Source organism: Nematolebias whitei, chromosome 13, assembly GCF_014905685.2.
Source record: "Nematolebias whitei isolate Nwh7 chromosome 13, NemWhi1, whole genome shotgun sequence".
NCBI classification, from domain to species: Eukaryota; Metazoa; Chordata; class Actinopteri; order Cyprinodontiformes; family Rivulidae; genus Nematolebias; species Nematolebias whitei.
In genome coordinates, this window is record NC_056510.1 from 21,135,478 (window position 1) to 21,153,203 (window position 17,726).

Below are 17,726 nucleotides of genomic sequence, written 5' to 3' on the forward strand. Positions count from 1 at the left end.
ATGAAAGTATTCAAGGAGAGAATCTTCCAGTACACACATACACACAGTGTTACTGTACTACAAAACAAGGTCACCGTGTTTTTTTTGTTTTAAGTTATCTGAACTGACAAACCCTGATAATTTGTATCACACATAGTGGTGCTGACATTAAATGTCTAAATCACACACAAACCTGGAGCTGCATATTTGTCTCAAGAACAGCATTTTTTTTTAAACACAAGACGATTAAGAAAAAAAACACACTTATACAAGCTGAAAGCAACACCGTTATGAATCTGTAAATAAATGGCTGTCACATCAATAAGGCACAGTAGATCAGACTATAATTACAGTTGTGCATTTTTAGTAAATTGTTTTGCCAGTGTGCTACTTTGTGTGGCAGTTTTAACCTCAATGTTTCCAGAGTTAACATCCTGAGAGCAAGTAAAGACGACATTCAAAAAGGTATACACAAACTACATTCACATCCAAAGTTATAATTTTCCAGTGACTTAGTAAGTATTTAAGAAATGATCAGAGTGAACCTGTTACTGTTAATGCAACAATACTCTCATATTTTAAGAACACTTATTGTTAGAACTGAGGTAAATTATCTTGTTGAGCCACACATCACAGTGCAGGCTCCTGATTTCATCAGTTTAGTCTACAGCCCATTTTAAGACTAAATAAAAAAAAATAAAAAAAAATTTGTGTTTAACAATGAACTTGGCCACAGATGTGTGTATGAAATCTGCTCATTTAATACTATAAAGGGATGCGAGAAGCTGTGAGCATGATCTGCTCTGTAATGTCTTAAAGAGCTGCACTTGCGCTTCATTCTTTGTGAGAATTCAAATAACTGGAAACATTTTTATAAACAATAAAGAAATCAATGAAAATAAATTCCTTTTTAGATTTTTTTTTTTTTTTACACATTGTGTGCAGAAGATTTTCACAAATTACTTGTTATTCTGTTCTCATGCACCATAAGCTCAGCCTGTGATAACACTAATACTCAAACATGAGCAGAAAGCAAAAAATTAAATCACATTTAGATTGAATAAATGAAGCAAAAACAGTCATTTAAAATGCTTTGATTTCAATTAAGTGAAAGAAATTATCCCTTGTTTTAAGTCCAGTGTTTGTCGAAACAGTGTTAAATGACAGCTGCTCACTGTTGTTTCACCTCTAAGCAAGTGGTTTTGATTGTACAGCTAAACAAATATTTACTATACATGATCACCTGAAAGCTCATCAACTGTTTCACAGTTAAAATAAGGCAGCTGCAATTGTATATTTAGGTAATACATATAACGATCGAGGTGATTCAGAAACATTTTTTTCCCTTTTAAGACCAATGCCATACAACTCACAGTGCATATTCGTTATTTTAATTAGAACAGTGTGCTGTAGCTACATTTGAGGTACAACAATACACCAGTCTGTAATCAGTGCTGCCATAAGTGGACTGAGCAAATTTGCTGTTTAAACTGAAAAGTTGTTTGTTCGAGGTAAACTACGAGCTAACTTGGACTCTTTCATGTTGTAAAGTAGTAATGAAGTTGACCGTCTTCAAAGCTGTATTCCTGCTTGATGTGCTGAAGCGTGCCCCCCTGCTGCAGCCGGGTCCCGTACAGCAATGCCTCGCCGCGGTCCTGCGCCAAGCCTACCTTCAGAAGCCAATCCACAAGTTCGCAGCCAAGAAAGCAGTCCACCTTGGTCTTCATCCCACACCTTAAAGGCATTAAAGCAGTCAAGAGCAAACAGCAGAATAAAAGAGCTGAAAAGAGTCCACCTCTCACTCTGTGTGAGAATCAATATTTGATCAATATTTTTTGAGGAGTACTGTAATTTCCGGTGTATAAGCCACTACTTTTTTTCCACACACTTTGGACACCATGGCTTATACAATGCTGTGACTAATTTATGTATTTTTTTAATAATATTTACTAGGAATGCAGGATATTGGATTTTTGGCCGATATCCGATATGTTAAAACTTATTTGGCCTATATACTTTCTTTTGTCAGAACTTAGCCCTCTTATTTAGGCTTATTTGCTACAAAAATTGTGTAACAGCTTTAAGAGCTGGTGACATATATTCAGTAACAGCCATATGATATGCATAGCACTTTAACTTATATTAAATGAAAAGTGTTAAATGTTATTTATTAGCATTAGTCACCTGCGATGCTGTTTCACTTGTGGAGGCTTGTTCCAGGTTCCTAACTGCAGTGTGGGATCCTCTGCACTCTTGTGCATGAAGGACAACCTTTTTAAGTTCAAAGTTTTTGTCTGTCCATTGTGCCGTAAGACTAATTACGCTAACAAGGCTAACACTTGACGTCCAAATGTCTGTGGTAAAACTTACCCAAAGTGCTATCGGCTATTAGTTTCTCAATGACGTCGGAAATGACGGCTTGTAACTCGGGTAAGGTTACAGAAAAATATCTCTGACTGGGGACAATGTAGCGAGGCTCAACGTAGTCTAAAAATCTTTGGAATCCGACATCCTTAACGAAAAAAACTTCCACACCTCCAACATTTTGAATTTTCCTCTCTGCCGTGAGATCAGGTAGGCGCACGTGACGTCATCACGTTCCGCTGCAGGCATCCTCGTCACTGGGTTGTCATACAAAAACAGCGCCTTTTATATCGGTGAGTTGTTTTGATGGGATGGCCGATGTTCAATATTGAACTTTAACGCTAATATCGGCCGATACTGATACCATGCCGATAATATCATGCATCCCTAATATTTACAGTTATATTTTTTCATGGGCTAACAAGCTTCTTGCTGCCAAAAACATTTAGTGGTGTCAAAAGTGTCAGCATTGTTCTCTCCAGTGATTACCAGTAGTCTGTTTTTTCTTAGACTAGTTTTGTGTTCATTCAGTAGGTTGTAGGTTAACATTTAGTAGAGTAGCCATGAGTCAGAAAGGGTGTTACCATGAAGACCTGTGAGGATCAGCTGTTTGTGTTTGTTGAAAGCAAACTAAGTCTATGAAACGCCATCTGGTGGTTGATTATTGTACTGCAACAAGAGCTGCACATTCTATCAGGAGCTGTGTACAGTTTCTGAAATTAAAATGTGGACACCTGCGGCTTATCCACAAACGCGGTTTATTTATGTACAAAATTGCATTTTATTTTAAATTTAGTGTGCGCTCTATAGACCAGAAATTACGGTACCTTAAAAATATGCTGAACACAAATACCGGGGTCATGTTAGCTCAAAACATTTTCAAATCAACCATAGATCAAATTGGCTGCGATTGCACGCTCTCACCTTCTCTTTTTAACAATGTCACGGAAACACATCTTCTTGTGGTATTTGGTGAACTGGTTGCAAGTCATCCTGATGTCATCAGGTAAATCAGGCTGCTCTTTTTTCTTCTTTCCAAAACACCAACTGTACAATCTAACAACCAATAGTTAAAAAAAATAATCCACAGAGTTGATAAAAAAAAACCAACACATAATTTACACACAGTGGCTACGTCGTGTATAAAACCTCTGAATGCAAATCCTTGACTAGATTATTCGTTACCTCTTCAATGGCAGCCAAATAAAGTGCTTGTCCAGCCCGAAAAGAGCAAATGAGATAAATCCCTGTCGACAGAAAACTATTACAAATGAGGTTCTGTGTGGAAGAAAATGAAATATTTTAGGACTTGTGTATTCATTACACTAACCTGCCCAAAGTTGGCTATAGCACAGAAGAACTGCAGCTCCAAGTAGAGTCGCCCAGGTGAGTGGTTACAGAGCAACCACAAGCAGCTGGATAAATTCTGTTATTAAGAGAATTGGAGACATATTACATTTTAGTCAATCGTGCTCATGGTATCAACTTGTGTACAGAAAACAAACTTTTTTTTTTAAAGAAAGAAAAATTTACAGTCTGAAATTGTGTGATCAACAGTAAAACAAAACAAATAGGCTACAAATATATATATATATATATATATATATATACACACATACATACATACAAGTGTTTCCATCACCCCAGCAATAGGTGAAAATCAACCAAGTCGGGACATAATATTTATTTTAGTATTTATATATATTTTAGGCTTTATAAACCCTTCCAACACTCTTGCAATGTTCTTAACAATGTTCTAAACTCTCTAAACGCTCTAAAAGGGCACAGCGAAAGAGAGCAGGAAGACTGATGCTACGGTCACTGAGCTAATGCGGGGGCGGACTGGCCATAGGAAGCTCCGGGACATTTCCCGGTGGCCTGGCCCGCTCAGCTACTCTTTGAAAAAAAAAAAAAATAGATTCACTTTTATTTTTCCACCTAAGCATTTTCTCCGATATTCTACATTTGCTCATCTGATTTGTTCATCCCTGCTCCCTGAGCAGTAGCGATGGGGAAAGACAGACCCCACCCGCCCCCTCCTTTCTCTTTCTGAGGCTGTCTGTCACAGCAGAGCAGAGACACACAACAGGTCTCTGCTCTGCTGTGACAGACGGCCTCAGAAAGAGAAAGGATGGGGCAGGGGGCGGGGTCTGTCTTTCCCCATCACCAATCGTGGTTTTACAATCTTACGCTGAAAACCTGCCAAAGAGCGAGTCCGCGAAAGTCAAACCGCAAAGTATCGAGGGACTACTTTATTAGTTTGATTTTTGATGCACCGAACAGACCAGTGCAGGCCCGGACAGCTGAAAGGTGTGTTACTTACAGCCAGAAGGCAGACAGTCAGAAGCAGACACAGGAGCACATGACGGACCGTTTGTCTATCTGTGACCTGTTGGAGCTCCTCCAGCTCAGCAAGAAGACAGTCTGTTGACTCACAGCCGTTCTCACACTGACCTGAGACAGAACAGAAGCTGAACGTTTTATTTTTGTACAAGTTTTTTACAAAAGCAGATTGCACAAAATGTTTTGGAATTACTTGAACTTGTATTTAGGGTGAGCCCATTAAACACAAGTTTAGATGAGTAAAAAATGTTTTAACATGATGAAAGTTTATTCTATAGTTTAGTGCATTTCAAATTGTCACAAAAGAGAACAGAATGCACGTGTTATTGGTGAAATACCTGCGAGGGGAGTTGGGGTGTTGTTCGCATTTGTGCTGATGATCATATCAGGCATGGGCGAGGCTCGAACGCAGTCACATGCGAGGCACGCTGATAAAGAAACCAGAATATATTCAAACTTTTTGCTCATCGTATTAATGGCTGAAAGTAAAATCAATTGTAAACACAAGTGGCTTTCAATTTTATTACCAAAAATAATAATACAAAACACATGTTGATTTATTAAAAAAATACTTTGAATTTCAACAGACTACTATTGAAATAATCTTCTAAATCAGCCATCTCGAAATTTAAGCAAACACTGCATGCAGCTACTGCTTTTAACAAATATTCTGATCTTTGTAAGTAAAAAGGCAGTCATGTTCTCAGTGGAGACTTTGTCATATCATACTTCCTCCAGAAATGACAGCTGTTTTCTACCTAGTTGTCTTCTGAGTTGACTTTGTGGGCGCATGCTTCCCCCCACATGTTTAATGTCATACACAGAGTGAAGCCTGTCAGATGTAGATGAATTATCATTAGTTAAATTATTTTTCTATTGCTCCTAAATCTGCACTGTCCTCTGATTTTTTTGTCATTTTAGTAATTAAGCCTTTCGTTGAACCAAATCTGTTTTATGAAATTAACAAGAACAAAAGCTTAAAAAATTACAAAGACGTGTATTCGTCTCTGTTAAATATTCTGCATGAGATACCTCCGTCTCTTGCTGAGTTTTCTGGTTCTATCAGAGACCGATGTTCTTCTTCAACGGGAGAGGCGTCAAATGAAGGGTATTCATCTTGGTCTTGATCATTTTGGGCCCAGCTTCCTCTGCTAAGACACACCAGTGACCCTCCTCCCAGGACGATGCCGAGGCCGACGACAACTGTGGTGCAGATCATCTGCCAAAAAAGACACAAAATATGCAGACTTTAATGTTGCATTTAAATATTACTACAGATGACAGGAAACATGATTTGTTTTTTAAATTATGTTGTTTTGTTACCTGTAGTCTGCCATAAAAGAGAGATGAATCAATAGTGTCAGGTATATTCTGCCCAGTGATGAGCAGAATAGCAGTTACAATAGCTGGAATCCTGTAACAATGTAAATTTGCCAACAGCATTAAAATATAAACAAAAACCTGTTTAACAGCACTGTAATTAAAATGATACAATGGTATACTGGCTGCTTTTCACACCCAGCACCTCCCGTTTCACCACAATGTTACAAACAACTGCTTTTTTATTAAATAAATTGTGCCATTAGTCATTATTTGGTCTTCATATTATTGTTTTATTGAGTCAGAACAAAAAGTTATGCTTCTTAGTTGACTGCTCATTTTAGCTACTGCAGCTAGCTCAGTCTTGGTTTTTTTGTTTTGCATGTCTCTCATCACACTCTGAAAGATAATAACCCTTATTTTCATATTTAGGCTTCAACGCACACATGAGTTGTAAGAGCATTTCCAGAAAAAGTCAAAGACTGAAATGAAAGCACTTATTTAAATAACTAATGGAAGGAAATACAATACAGAAACAAATGCACATTATTATTTTAAATGCACAACAATTCCATAAGAACACAGTGAAATAAAAGTGAAAAAGAAACAAATATGTATAAATACAATAAGCGGTGCAGAAATGCATTAGAGAAATAAAAACAGCACAAAATGAAAGAAGTATTTCTGATATGCAAATGTTAAATTAAAAAATCATTCACAGTCTGATCGTTGTTTTGTTAGTGTGTAAGGAACGACTCTCAGTAACTATTGCACTAATTTTTAGCTTCATATCTGAATAATTAACTGACTTATGGCCATTTACGTGTTTGCTGCGGTTAGTTGACTCCAAAAGTTCAGACAACCTTCTGAGAGTTTCATTAAAATACTTCAACTAATGCATGACATTTTGCTGACACAAACATGCACACACACTTACTTTTCTGACTCTCATGGCAGTGGTCAGTAAATAATAAACGTTATATTTTAGTCAAATTCATTGGCATAATAATATATTTGAGGGATTTATGTATTTTTATATTTATTCTTGACTTTGTCAGTTTCAAACCTTTACAGGGTGGTACAGGAATACACATGATGATATATAATCATGCACACCCATCATCAGACAAATAAATCATCCACTGACAATACATAAACTTGCATTATTTATCTTCCTTTTGGTGAATCAGACAAACTATCTTCGGTTTCATTTTCAATAAATTAAGTGACTCACCCCCAGCCTGCAATGACCAACAAGCCCCATGGTCCGTTCAGATCGTCAAACTTTTTTATGAGCACAATTGAGAGTATGATCAATCCTAAAATCAGAAAAGTCAAACTTAACGATATAAATAATGCAGGTTAGTGTGACAGTACTGTGCATGGATGACTGTGGATACCTGGCCATATGTAAGTGCTGTAGAGTGAAGTACATAACAAAGTGAAAGTAAGAATCTGTCCGATGAAGTTGTCGTCCTTCACCACAAACTTCCACAGAATCATCCCAATGCAACTTAGCAACTAGAAAACACCCCAGAAATACCATGTTAGCCTTCCCTCATGCAGTTACCTTCAGCTAATGGTTACATTTTTTGGCATTGAATTACTGAGAAGTCAAATAAGCAATAAATGATCAGCATGCTTACCTGAGCTAAGAAAAGGTTGGCTGTAAACATGTGAGGTAGCCGCTTGAATTTCTTACTTAAAAACATAACGGTAATCGTCCACAGCTGTCAGGAAAAAATAAACAATTTCAAGTAATTAACATCAAGATTGATCAATACATGTTAAATACAGAATACAGGTGCACCTAAAAAATTTAGAATATCATGAAAAAGTTCAATTTACTTTGTCAATCACTTCAGAAAGTGAAACGCTTGTATCATATTTTGCAAATAATGAAAAACCAAAATTCAGTGTCTCAGAAAATTAGAACATCGTGAAAAGCTTCAGTACTGGAAACTCCTGGTGTCACACCCTAATCAGCTCATTTACTCCTCTACGAGCTACAAATGTCTCATTCCTCAAGTCGAGCCACTCCTGAACCAGAGATGTCAGAAGCGTCTTGCCTGGCTGAGGAGAAAAAGAACTGTGTGAAGTTTCCACAGTCGGTGAAGGTTTGGGTCCATTTCATCTGCTGGTGTTGGTCCACTGCATTTTCTGAAGTTGCATTTTAGACATTTTAGACACGTCATGCTTCCTTCTGCTCACAAGCTTTATAGAGATGCTGATTTAATTTTCCAGCAGGACTTGGCTCCTGCCCGCACTGCCAAAGGAACTAAAAGTTGGCAGTGGAATTTTCTAATTTTCTGAGACACTGAATTTTGTTTTTTTATTATTTGTGAGCCATAACCATCAAAATGACAGGAAATAAAGGCTTGAACTATTTCACTCTATGTGTCATGAAACTACGTATTACAAGAGTTTCACTTTCTGTAGTGACTGACCAAATATGAACTTTTTCACGATATTCTAATGTCTTGAAATGCACCTGTATTGTTGGCCTACTCAAGTAAACATGGAAAATTATTAAGAATAAACAAGTTATTCAGAAACATGAAGAGCAGTTCAAATGTACGATATTGCAAAATGAAGACACAGCTGTCGGCATGTTTCACCGCCGCAAAAACAATATTTTGAAGTTCCTTAAAACCTCTCCTGAAAGTGAGAATGAGGAAGTAAGTCTGAGTCAGTGAAGCAACTGTCAGGCCACCTTTTAAATATGTTTGTGGTTCAGAACATGTCAGAAGTTATCAGATTTTTATATATTAATATTGCATGACCAAAAAAAGATGCATTCTTTGAGCAGAAAAAAGTATGTCAGCACCAGATTACATTTAGTTTGAAGAGATTATCATAAATGGTAGCGAGCCAGACCAAAACGCTGATACCAAATCAGTTGTGAACAACAAGTCTGTTTGTGACTTACCAGTGCAACGAAGCTCACTATGCTTATGTTAAAGCTGACATTCTCAAGAGAACACATCACAAGTTGGGGATCCATCCAGTGGATGGTCAGCAGCCAAGCTGAAACATACATGATTGGAGCTGAAAGAAATGTGCTGATCACCATCCCTGAGGTTATCTGTTAGAAATCACATGGAAACCATATGCAAAGAAGTTTAAACAGGCAAAACACACGGAGCACTATAGTGTCTGAAAGGCAGATAAAATGGAAAATTATACAAACACTTACAACTTCGAGTTCTGCGTTATAATAAACAGCATAGATGGCCACACTTGGTGCAGATGGGAACACGCCATAAAGAAAGGCATAATCGGAGAGGCTGGAGTGGTTCATAGGGCTGGTGTTGTTGTTATCCAACAGATCAACCATGTCCTTACAAAGGAGGGGCATTAGCAGCCTTTATGTCAAAACAAAAGAGAAGAGTAAGCTACATTTACCTGAAGAGCTGGTAAACGGTGAAACACATGCTTAAGCAGGTAAGTACTCGTTGAGGGCTCTAAACGAAGAATCTATTTCGTAAATTCTTGTGGCCTGCGGTAGGTCTGTGTCATCCAAGAAATCAGCACAAAACAACACGTTGGGCACACTTTACCTTACTGACCTTCTCAACACTCACAGCGCACATGCACAGATAGCGCTGCAATGATTATCACATCATTTCGTGATCAAAATGAACATCAAGTCCACTGATGGTGTCATTTTACTCACAGTTTTGCTGTAATGAGTAGAATCAGCGTCACGACTGTGGATCTGGTTAATTTCCTCAACTGGCCCACCATGGACAGACCCAAGTAGAACAGAGCTGCACCCCCAAAAGTGTTGGCTAAGCCATCTATAAACTTAGCCATGAAAGCAGGAATCATCTGGTGTAGGACAAAGTGGGCGGCTATTCCAAAGACGACCATGAAAACGATGGGGTTCTTTAAGACTTGTAGAACTACATATCCCATGATCAGCAGTTTGCTCCGTTGGTGGTTTCTCTGGTTCTTCCATTTCTGGATCTCACAGAAGGCAAAACCAATGGGATTGAGGATCATCAGGGACACGGGTGCAACTAGGTAAATATACTGAAGGTACTCCGGGTATGTGTTCTGGTAAAGGGCTTCAACTGTAGATGAAAAAGATGAAAAATGGGTTATGGAAAAAAAAAAGTCATGGAAATCTAACATTATAATCAGTTTTGTCTAAATGTAATCAGAAATGAGTATTCTGGACACATGTAAACTGTAGTAAAATTAAATATTTTGGATAAAAAGCTTTAAAACCACTCAAAATGTAATAAGTTCATTTGATGGCATTATCCTCTACGGTTTAAAACTGCCGTGACAAAATCACCTGTTAGAAACAACCATAAACCACATAAACCAGAGATTTTTTCCACTGGAGGTGATAATTGTGTTGTTTTTGTTGCTCCATACAAACCACTAAGAGGAACTAAATATAACTTTTAGGATTTGGGTACTATTTGGTGTTGGCATCATTTCACCAAAATACAACTTGGATTTGTTTTTTGTTTCCACCTGCTGCCCTACTCGCTTCTCCCTCGTGTTCATGACAAGAACTCTAAAGCTAGGGGGAGTTTTTAAGACTGTCGATGTGTCGAGTTTTAGGAATCCCTCAGATAATAATAATCAGTGGTGACTTTCAAGAACTATTATGCGAGTGCTGGAGTTTCTCTGCAACAAGAAAAAAAGCCAGCAGTTTTACTTTTAGTCCAAAGAACAGTTTCATAAAGTAAAACAAAAGTCTGAACAAAGTAAGCACTGATTGTGAAATAAAGATGAGTCTTTATTGTGTAGTAAGTTTTGCATACAGACTGAGAACAAGTTTATCTTGCTTTTTATTGTCAAACTGTCACGGGAATTTATTTATTCGTTTAAGGTTTAGACATTTTACAGTTTATTATGCTTCCAAAGAGTTTGCTTCATTGATTGTACTAGTTTTGTATCACTTAAAAGCAGCCCTGCCACTTTATATGGCTCCACGCATGGAAGCGGACATATGATGTTTGACCGGGCATTCATTACTTCTGCATGAAGCACTTAATGGAACAATCAGTGTGGGTTGCTGGAATAAAAAGCTTTACACTCACCTATTGTATACCCTAAAGCAAAGTCATTGCTTTGGGTTGCAAATATTGAGAAGAGTCCAGCCTTACTGAAGCGACTGTCAGGACTGGCAACAATCAGAGTGAGGACGCAAACGATGAAAAACACACACACTTTGGCTATGAGGATGCTCCAGAGGAAAGGCCAGATGACATCGCCAAAGTCCAGCAACACCATGTTCTTGAAGAGCAGCGCTGGGAGGGCAAACTTGGACACGAAATTCCCCAGACCTTTGGCCTGAGTGGAGGTGATGATGTTTGTCCTTCCTGCGATGTAACCACACAATATGATCCCAAAGCACTCCAGGAGAGCTGGCAGGAGCTTGTCTATGGACATGGTGGTGGAGGAGGAGGTAGGGTTGTCCTTCTCCTTGAAGAGAGGGTCCAGGCTGCTGGCTCTGCCTGCTGTCTCCATCATGATCCTCCACAGTGGTCAGGGCTGCTCTGTGGTCATGCTAATGGCTCTGCCAGGCACTGGAGGCGGAAGGACGTTTTAAGTTGGTTTAATTTAAACAGAAACCACTACTCAGGACCCTAAACAGCATCAGCATTGTAAAGAAATGTGCAAGTTGCTGCAGTCCACACGACGGTGCACAAGAAGCTAGATAGCTACTTTTGTAACTTCGTGAACTCACCATGTCAGCGAATCAGTCATCAATAAACAGGGCTCTCACCTATAACAGCGGGTTTCTCCCTTCATGTGCCATGTGTCGACCGTGGCTCGGTGCGAGCAGCTGTTAGGAGTGGCCCAGCTGGTTATAACAGTTAGCTAAAAGTGCCACACGAAGCTAGACAACTAATTTTACTGTAACAACCCGGGGAAATGACACGAAACTACAGTGTGTCCGTTTTACTGTGACATACAGGAGATATGGCACAACGCCCCGCCCACTCTACGCTTTTCACCCAGATTTGTCAACACGAATCGACCAATCACGATTCAGGAAGGCAGGAAAAAGGCGGGGCTTAACAAACCCTGTGAAAACGGCATGTTTTGTAATACACAAAAATAAAACCATAACAACTAAAGTGAAAGCTTTTTTTCCCCTCCCCCTTTACATGTTACTTTACACTTCAACTGAAAATTAAATACAAAGTACAAAAAATATATATATAATAATTATGAAAACGATGCAATCAGCTGGTTGCATAAGTGTACACACCCCTAAACTAATACTTTGTTGATTTAGCCTACCTTCTGATTTAATTGCTGTCTTCAGCATTCTTGGGGAAGGCTCTATCAGCATGTCACAACTTAATTTAGCACTAATAGCCCATTCTTCCATTCCAAAAGGGTTCAAAGTCTGTCAGAGTGTGCAGGATTTTTTTTGTGCACAGCCCCTGTTTGGTCATCTTGCAGCTGTTGTCAACTTTATAGCTAGACTTCAGCTAATACTGCACATTCAAAAACTTTTATTTTCTTCTGGTGATGCCATTATTTTGTTAAAACAGATGTTGTTAGGCTGATCGGTAACTCTAAAATGTCCCTAGGTGTGAGAGTGAATAGTTGTTTGTCTCATTTGTCTCTATGGCTCTGTGATGGACTGGAGACCTGTCCAGGGTGTCCCCTGCCTCTCGCACAGTGATAGCTGGACATGGACAACAGTGACCCCCGTGACTCGAATAGAAAGAAGTGGGTAAAAGATAATGGATGGAGGTTTGGATGGGGTCATTTCTCTTTTGCTCAAATATCTTCATCTTTCTAGCAGACACCTGCAGATTTGGGCCTAAATAAACAGGTACTACTTAATTCCATTCTCACTAAGACACCAGCTCCAGAAAAAAAAAAAAAAAAGCAGCTCCACAGCATGATGCTGACACCACCATGTTTCTTTATGGTATTCTTCGGTGATCCAGTCTGCTCCTGCCAACATGACTTTTGGAAATGTGGTTAAAAAGTTAAATTCAAGTTCATTGGACTCAAACACATTGTTCCACAGGCTCTTGGGATACTTGATATATAATTTTTGTAATACTTAGTCATGCCTGAATGTTATTTTGCAATCAAAGGCTCTCCTACCTCACAGTCCAGACATATGTTGTTACATGTAGCAGCCAACCAGTATCTGCCAGTATACCAGCAGCTCTTTCAGTGTTGCTGTAGGCCTTTGTGCAGCCTTTCTTACCAGTTTTTGTCCTATTTTCAATTAGTTTTAGAGAAATCGTAGACATTTCTTTAAAATGTAAACGTAAGTAAAATCCTGTGACCTTTAGTTTTTTTTTAACTTGAATTTCAGGTTGATCAGTCATTTTCATTGATGACAGGTGTGCAACTATGAAGTATTGTACTTAAATGAAAAGGTGCTTTAACAAATTATTTAAGGGTGTGTACTGTGTACATTTATGCAACCAACTTTTTTATATCTTTTATTTTTTTCTTGCAACATTTATTATTGCTTTAATTTGGGTTGTACAGAATAAAAGTCACATTAAAGTAGTAAAAGTCTTGAAATAAGTTATAATGCTTTCATGTTTTTTACATCTAAAAATGTATTAGTTTAATCATTTGCACTCAGAGTTAGGGTAAAATTGTCACATTTTTTTAAAAAATTTGCTAAGATCTAACAGTTTAAAGCAACTTAAACAAATTTGTTATATTTATGGGAAAACACAATGAAACAAATAACACCAACTTAAAATTTCTGATTAGATTTTTTTGTTTTGTTTTCTTTAAAACCGTGCATAAATTTTAAACTTCACCACCACGGCATAAATAAGAAGAATTCTGAGAACACACAAAGATTTAGACGTGATTACTTTATTGCTGGACAACTTTGCATTCATGTGACAAATGCAAACTGAACTACACTTTGCTGGTAGTTTGTTAAAACTATAAAGTATGTCATAAATATATTTATGTGTAAATCCCATCAATCACAATCAATCAGTCAGTCAAATTGTAACCTCCCTAATGTAATACCTTTGATTTTTTTACTTGAACCATTGGTGTGTGTTGGTATTAATATACATACTTGATTGAATATTGCTTATTTTAGGAAATCTGTGATTTTAGGCTTTAAACGTTCATAAACATCTTCAGGTTTTTTTTGTTTGTTTGCTTGTTTTGTTGCTCCTTTAAAGAAAAGAAAAATTACACAATTCTTCCAATTCAGCAACTGTCAATCTGTGATAAACTTGACGGTCTTTTGAAATGGACTGTTTGTTTGCATTTAGGATTACTTTAAAATGGACACAAAGTGTATAAAAATACTACTGGAGATCATTACTCAAAATAACTTAATGCTGCTGATCTGATGTATAATGTGTTCATTTACCTCAAAAATATATGTTAAAGTATTAAAACTACAATACATTGACTGATAAAATATTAAAAATAACATAACACATTTCTCCTGACACACAACAGTGGTAACAGTAACAACAGTAATCACATTGTTGGATTTCTTGAGACTTTTAGTGACACTGCAGACATCAGAGCTCCTGATTAATGAGCACAGGTGACCTCTGGTTATCAAAGTCAGCACCATAGATGGTTTGATGTTACTTTTATTTATTAGGATGTCTATTGTTGAGAATAGCACGATGATAGTAACACTTTTAATAAAAATCCATTTTAAAAACAAGGGAATGTAAAATAGAGTGGCATGGTGGCTTTGTTGATACAGCTGCCTCTCAGTGGGAAGGTCGCTGGATCAAATCCAGGCCGGGGCCCTGGGTGAAGTTTGCATGTTCTCTCCATGCTGAGTGGATTTTCTCCGGGTACTCCGGTTTCCTCCCCAAAAAACATGCATGTTAGACTGATTGGTAACTCGAAATTGTCTTTAGGTGTGAGTGAGAGTGAATGGTTGTTTGTCTCATTTGTCTCTATGTGTCCCTGTGATGGACTGGAGACCTGTCCAGGGTGTCCTCGGCCTCTCGTACAATGACTGCTGGATATGGGCACCTCTGTGACACAAAATGGAAGAAGCGGGTAAAAGATAATGGATGGATGGGTGGAATATAAAATATTAAGGTGGTCAAAAAACAAACAAAAAAAATCATCAACCTGTCCTTCATGCTGCCACTAGATGGCAAAATAACCAAAAGGAAAAATAGCAGCAGTTCAACTCTTGCCAAGCTTCAGATATCAAGAAATGTATAAAGCTTAACAAAAACATGAACATTTTAAAAAGTTACTGCTACTTTGCAAATATGAACATGGTGTTGAAAAGAATGTAGAGATACATCACTGGAGGTAGAAGGAGTCAGCTTCAAAAAGACAACCAGGAACAGTCTCAGCCATGCTGCGGCTCAAAACAAAACATTTTCACTGCTCTTCACGTCTGAAAACACCACATGTTAGAAAATATCATATATGATGTTAAATTAAACCAAAGGCAAGTGTACTTATTTCATTTATTAATTTGCCTTAATTCAATTTGTTCAAATAATGAATAGCTGCATATTTTTCTCTGTATAAGTCGCACCTTTTTGCATAAATTGGCATGCCCTGTAACTTATATGGTGAAGCAACTTATTTATGCCCCCCCCATATTTATAACCCAATTTATGGCGGACAACTGACCGTTTCAGCTGCTAGAGTTCTCTCATATATGGCAAGCCAAGCCAAGTGTCTCATTAATAGGTAAAATAGGCTATTAATGAGAAAGTTTGCTTGCCATACAGAATTTACCATGCTGCCCAGGTGAATTGCAGCTGATTTGACCATTAAAGTGCATTTATTAAGGAAACGTTAAACTGAGACACACCTTGCTATACCTGCTATAACGTCAAGCAAACAAATAATTGTTTTTAAGTGTTAATCTAGTTAAATTCTTGTTAAAGTCCTCCCGTGCATGCTCCCGTGGCCACCATTTGGCAGCCAATCGGTTTTTGGCACAACACCGGCCCACACTTCCGGGTGGGCAGCGGTGACGTAATGCAATTTATATGACGACGCAGCTTATTTATGTTTTTCTCACTTTATTAGACATATTTGGACTGATGCAACTTTTACGGCGGTGCGACGTGTACGACGGAAAGTACGGTAGTTTAGAAGAAGAAAGTAAGGTGGTTAGCCAGCAACAGAACAATCTTGGTGCTTAAAAGATCTATTTTGGGGTGAGATTAGCTTTTGGGTTGCAAGATGACAAACCATTTTGAAAAGAAGAAAACAGCTGAGCTGACATGAGTTATTTCAAAGTTAATTTAGTAAAACTTCTTTATCACTTTTAGTTTATTAAGCAATTAAATCGCTTTAGGAATAGGATCTTAAAGTTTCACTTTTTTTGTCAAGCTTGCAAAAAAACATACAATTTATATAAATTTGATACATATGATGTCCTATAATGTCTTTTGACATCCTGAGGAGCTTCAGAGCCAAGACTTTAGTGGAAGTGGTAACACACTAATGACACGTAATACTCTTCCAGTGTTATTTTTAGGAGCTATGAGGTCAAAGGTGAGAACACAGATGACTGAAGAAATTACATTTATAACAGATACAGTTGAAAAGTGTAACTTAGTTTAACAAATAGTAAATTCATATATATATCAGAACGTAAATGTATAGAGAAAGAAAAAAATGTAGATATCTATATATATATATATATTGAAATACACACACGTACATTATCAAACATTTAATTTACAAGAACACATAGGTTTTCTACAAACAGCCACATGTAAACACCTTGTCGTTTGTCAAAGAAGATTAAGCGTTATGGAATTGCCAAGTTCAGCTGTACCTGTATGTCGGCTCATAAATATGCTTTCTTCTCACGCTGCCATGAGGAACGGCTGTTTCTATTGGTCTGGTTTCTGTCAGCCTCACAGCCAATCAGGAATCTCTCTCTAGAATTTATACAGCAACACAGTCATGGCTTTGTTTACTTCTACGATTGAGTCACGTTTCGATAAAGTAGCACATATTTCTGCTTTCTATAGCCACTAATAAAACAAGTAAGCTGATTCCAACCCCATCACACCTTTGGTTGCTTCGTGGCGTGGCGGCTCATTAAACCAAGTCATCCTGGTGAGAGCATCTCTGGGTACCAGCTTCTCCTTCACACTAGTCAGCAGTCATATCAGAAAGAGAGACCAAGTGATTTATAATACATTAAAGCAAAGGCCTGCTTTCAGACACGACAGCACAGAGGGACACTGGGTAATGAGGCAGGCCTGCACACTGGGAACATGGCCAGATGTGCACAAAAGCTGTGAAGTTACCGCAGCAGCAGATGTATCGACACTTTAGTCTGACAAGTGTTTGACAAACACAAGTGTTAGATGATGTTACAAAACAAAATGTGGAAATGAAATGTTTTCTTTGCGTCTATACATTGAATAGATTGAGAATTTGAACCCATTGATTTGTTTAGGTTTAGGTTTCCTGAAAAAGTTTTTGCAAAAAAATTAAAAAAAACTCACAAAAACATGAATCTAAACACTAAATATGCAGCTTAAATGACATTTGAAAAGCAGCTCATGTTTTCTGTTGTCTCTAAGATAAAAAAAAAAAGAAGTGAGAAATGTGCATGGAAATTAGTACATCATGTTCTTATTGACTTTTATACCTGATTCTTTAGGGCGATAAAAGATACGAAGTCAGGAAGGAGACGAGCATGATGCTGACAAAGAAGTACAGATTGAAGTCTCACTCTGAGAAAAATCCTTTGGCCACGTTCCATTGTTCAAGAAGTCTCT

The 17,726-nt window shown here is 37.8% G+C and overlaps 2 protein-coding genes across 2 annotated transcripts in view; one reads left to right on the forward strand and one right to left on the reverse strand.

The window, feature by feature from the left end:
• osbpl6 (oxysterol binding protein-like 6) overlaps positions 1–17,726 on the forward strand; it is a 792,463-nt gene that overhangs the window by 180,226 nt on the left and 594,511 nt on the right. The gene's annotated exons all lie outside the window — the stretch shown is intronic.
• Positions 1,518–16,447, reverse strand: gpr155a (G protein-coupled receptor 155a). Its single transcript, XM_037687121.1, has 17 exons — positions 16,430–16,447; positions 14,743–14,782; positions 11,067–11,420; positions 9,683–10,082; positions 9,203–9,371; positions 8,936–9,091; positions 7,653–7,736; positions 7,407–7,527; positions 7,241–7,325; positions 6,010–6,100; positions 5,719–5,905; positions 5,025–5,114; positions 4,667–4,797; positions 3,674–3,769; positions 3,529–3,590; positions 3,268–3,399; positions 1,518–1,713 (listed from the first exon to the last, which is right to left on the reverse strand). Exons 2-17 carry the CDS (start codon positions 14,768–14,770, stop codon positions 1,518–1,520), a joined length of 2,382 nt encoding a protein of 793 aa, XP_037543049.1. The 5' UTR covers positions 14,771–14,782; positions 16,430–16,447.

Coding starts and splice junctions, on each gene's coding strand:
- gpr155a (XM_037687121.1), bottom strand. CDS start 14,770: ATGCAAACTTCACCCAGGGCCCCGGCCT. Junction 11,421..14,742: donor TTCACCCAGGGCCCCGGCCT/GGATTTGATCCA, acceptor CCTCCTCCACCA/CCATGTCCATAGACAAGCTC. Junction 7,528..7,652: donor CCAACCTTTTCTTAGCTCAG/GTAAGCATGCTG, acceptor GGTGTTTTCTAG/TTGCTAAGTTGCATTGGGAT.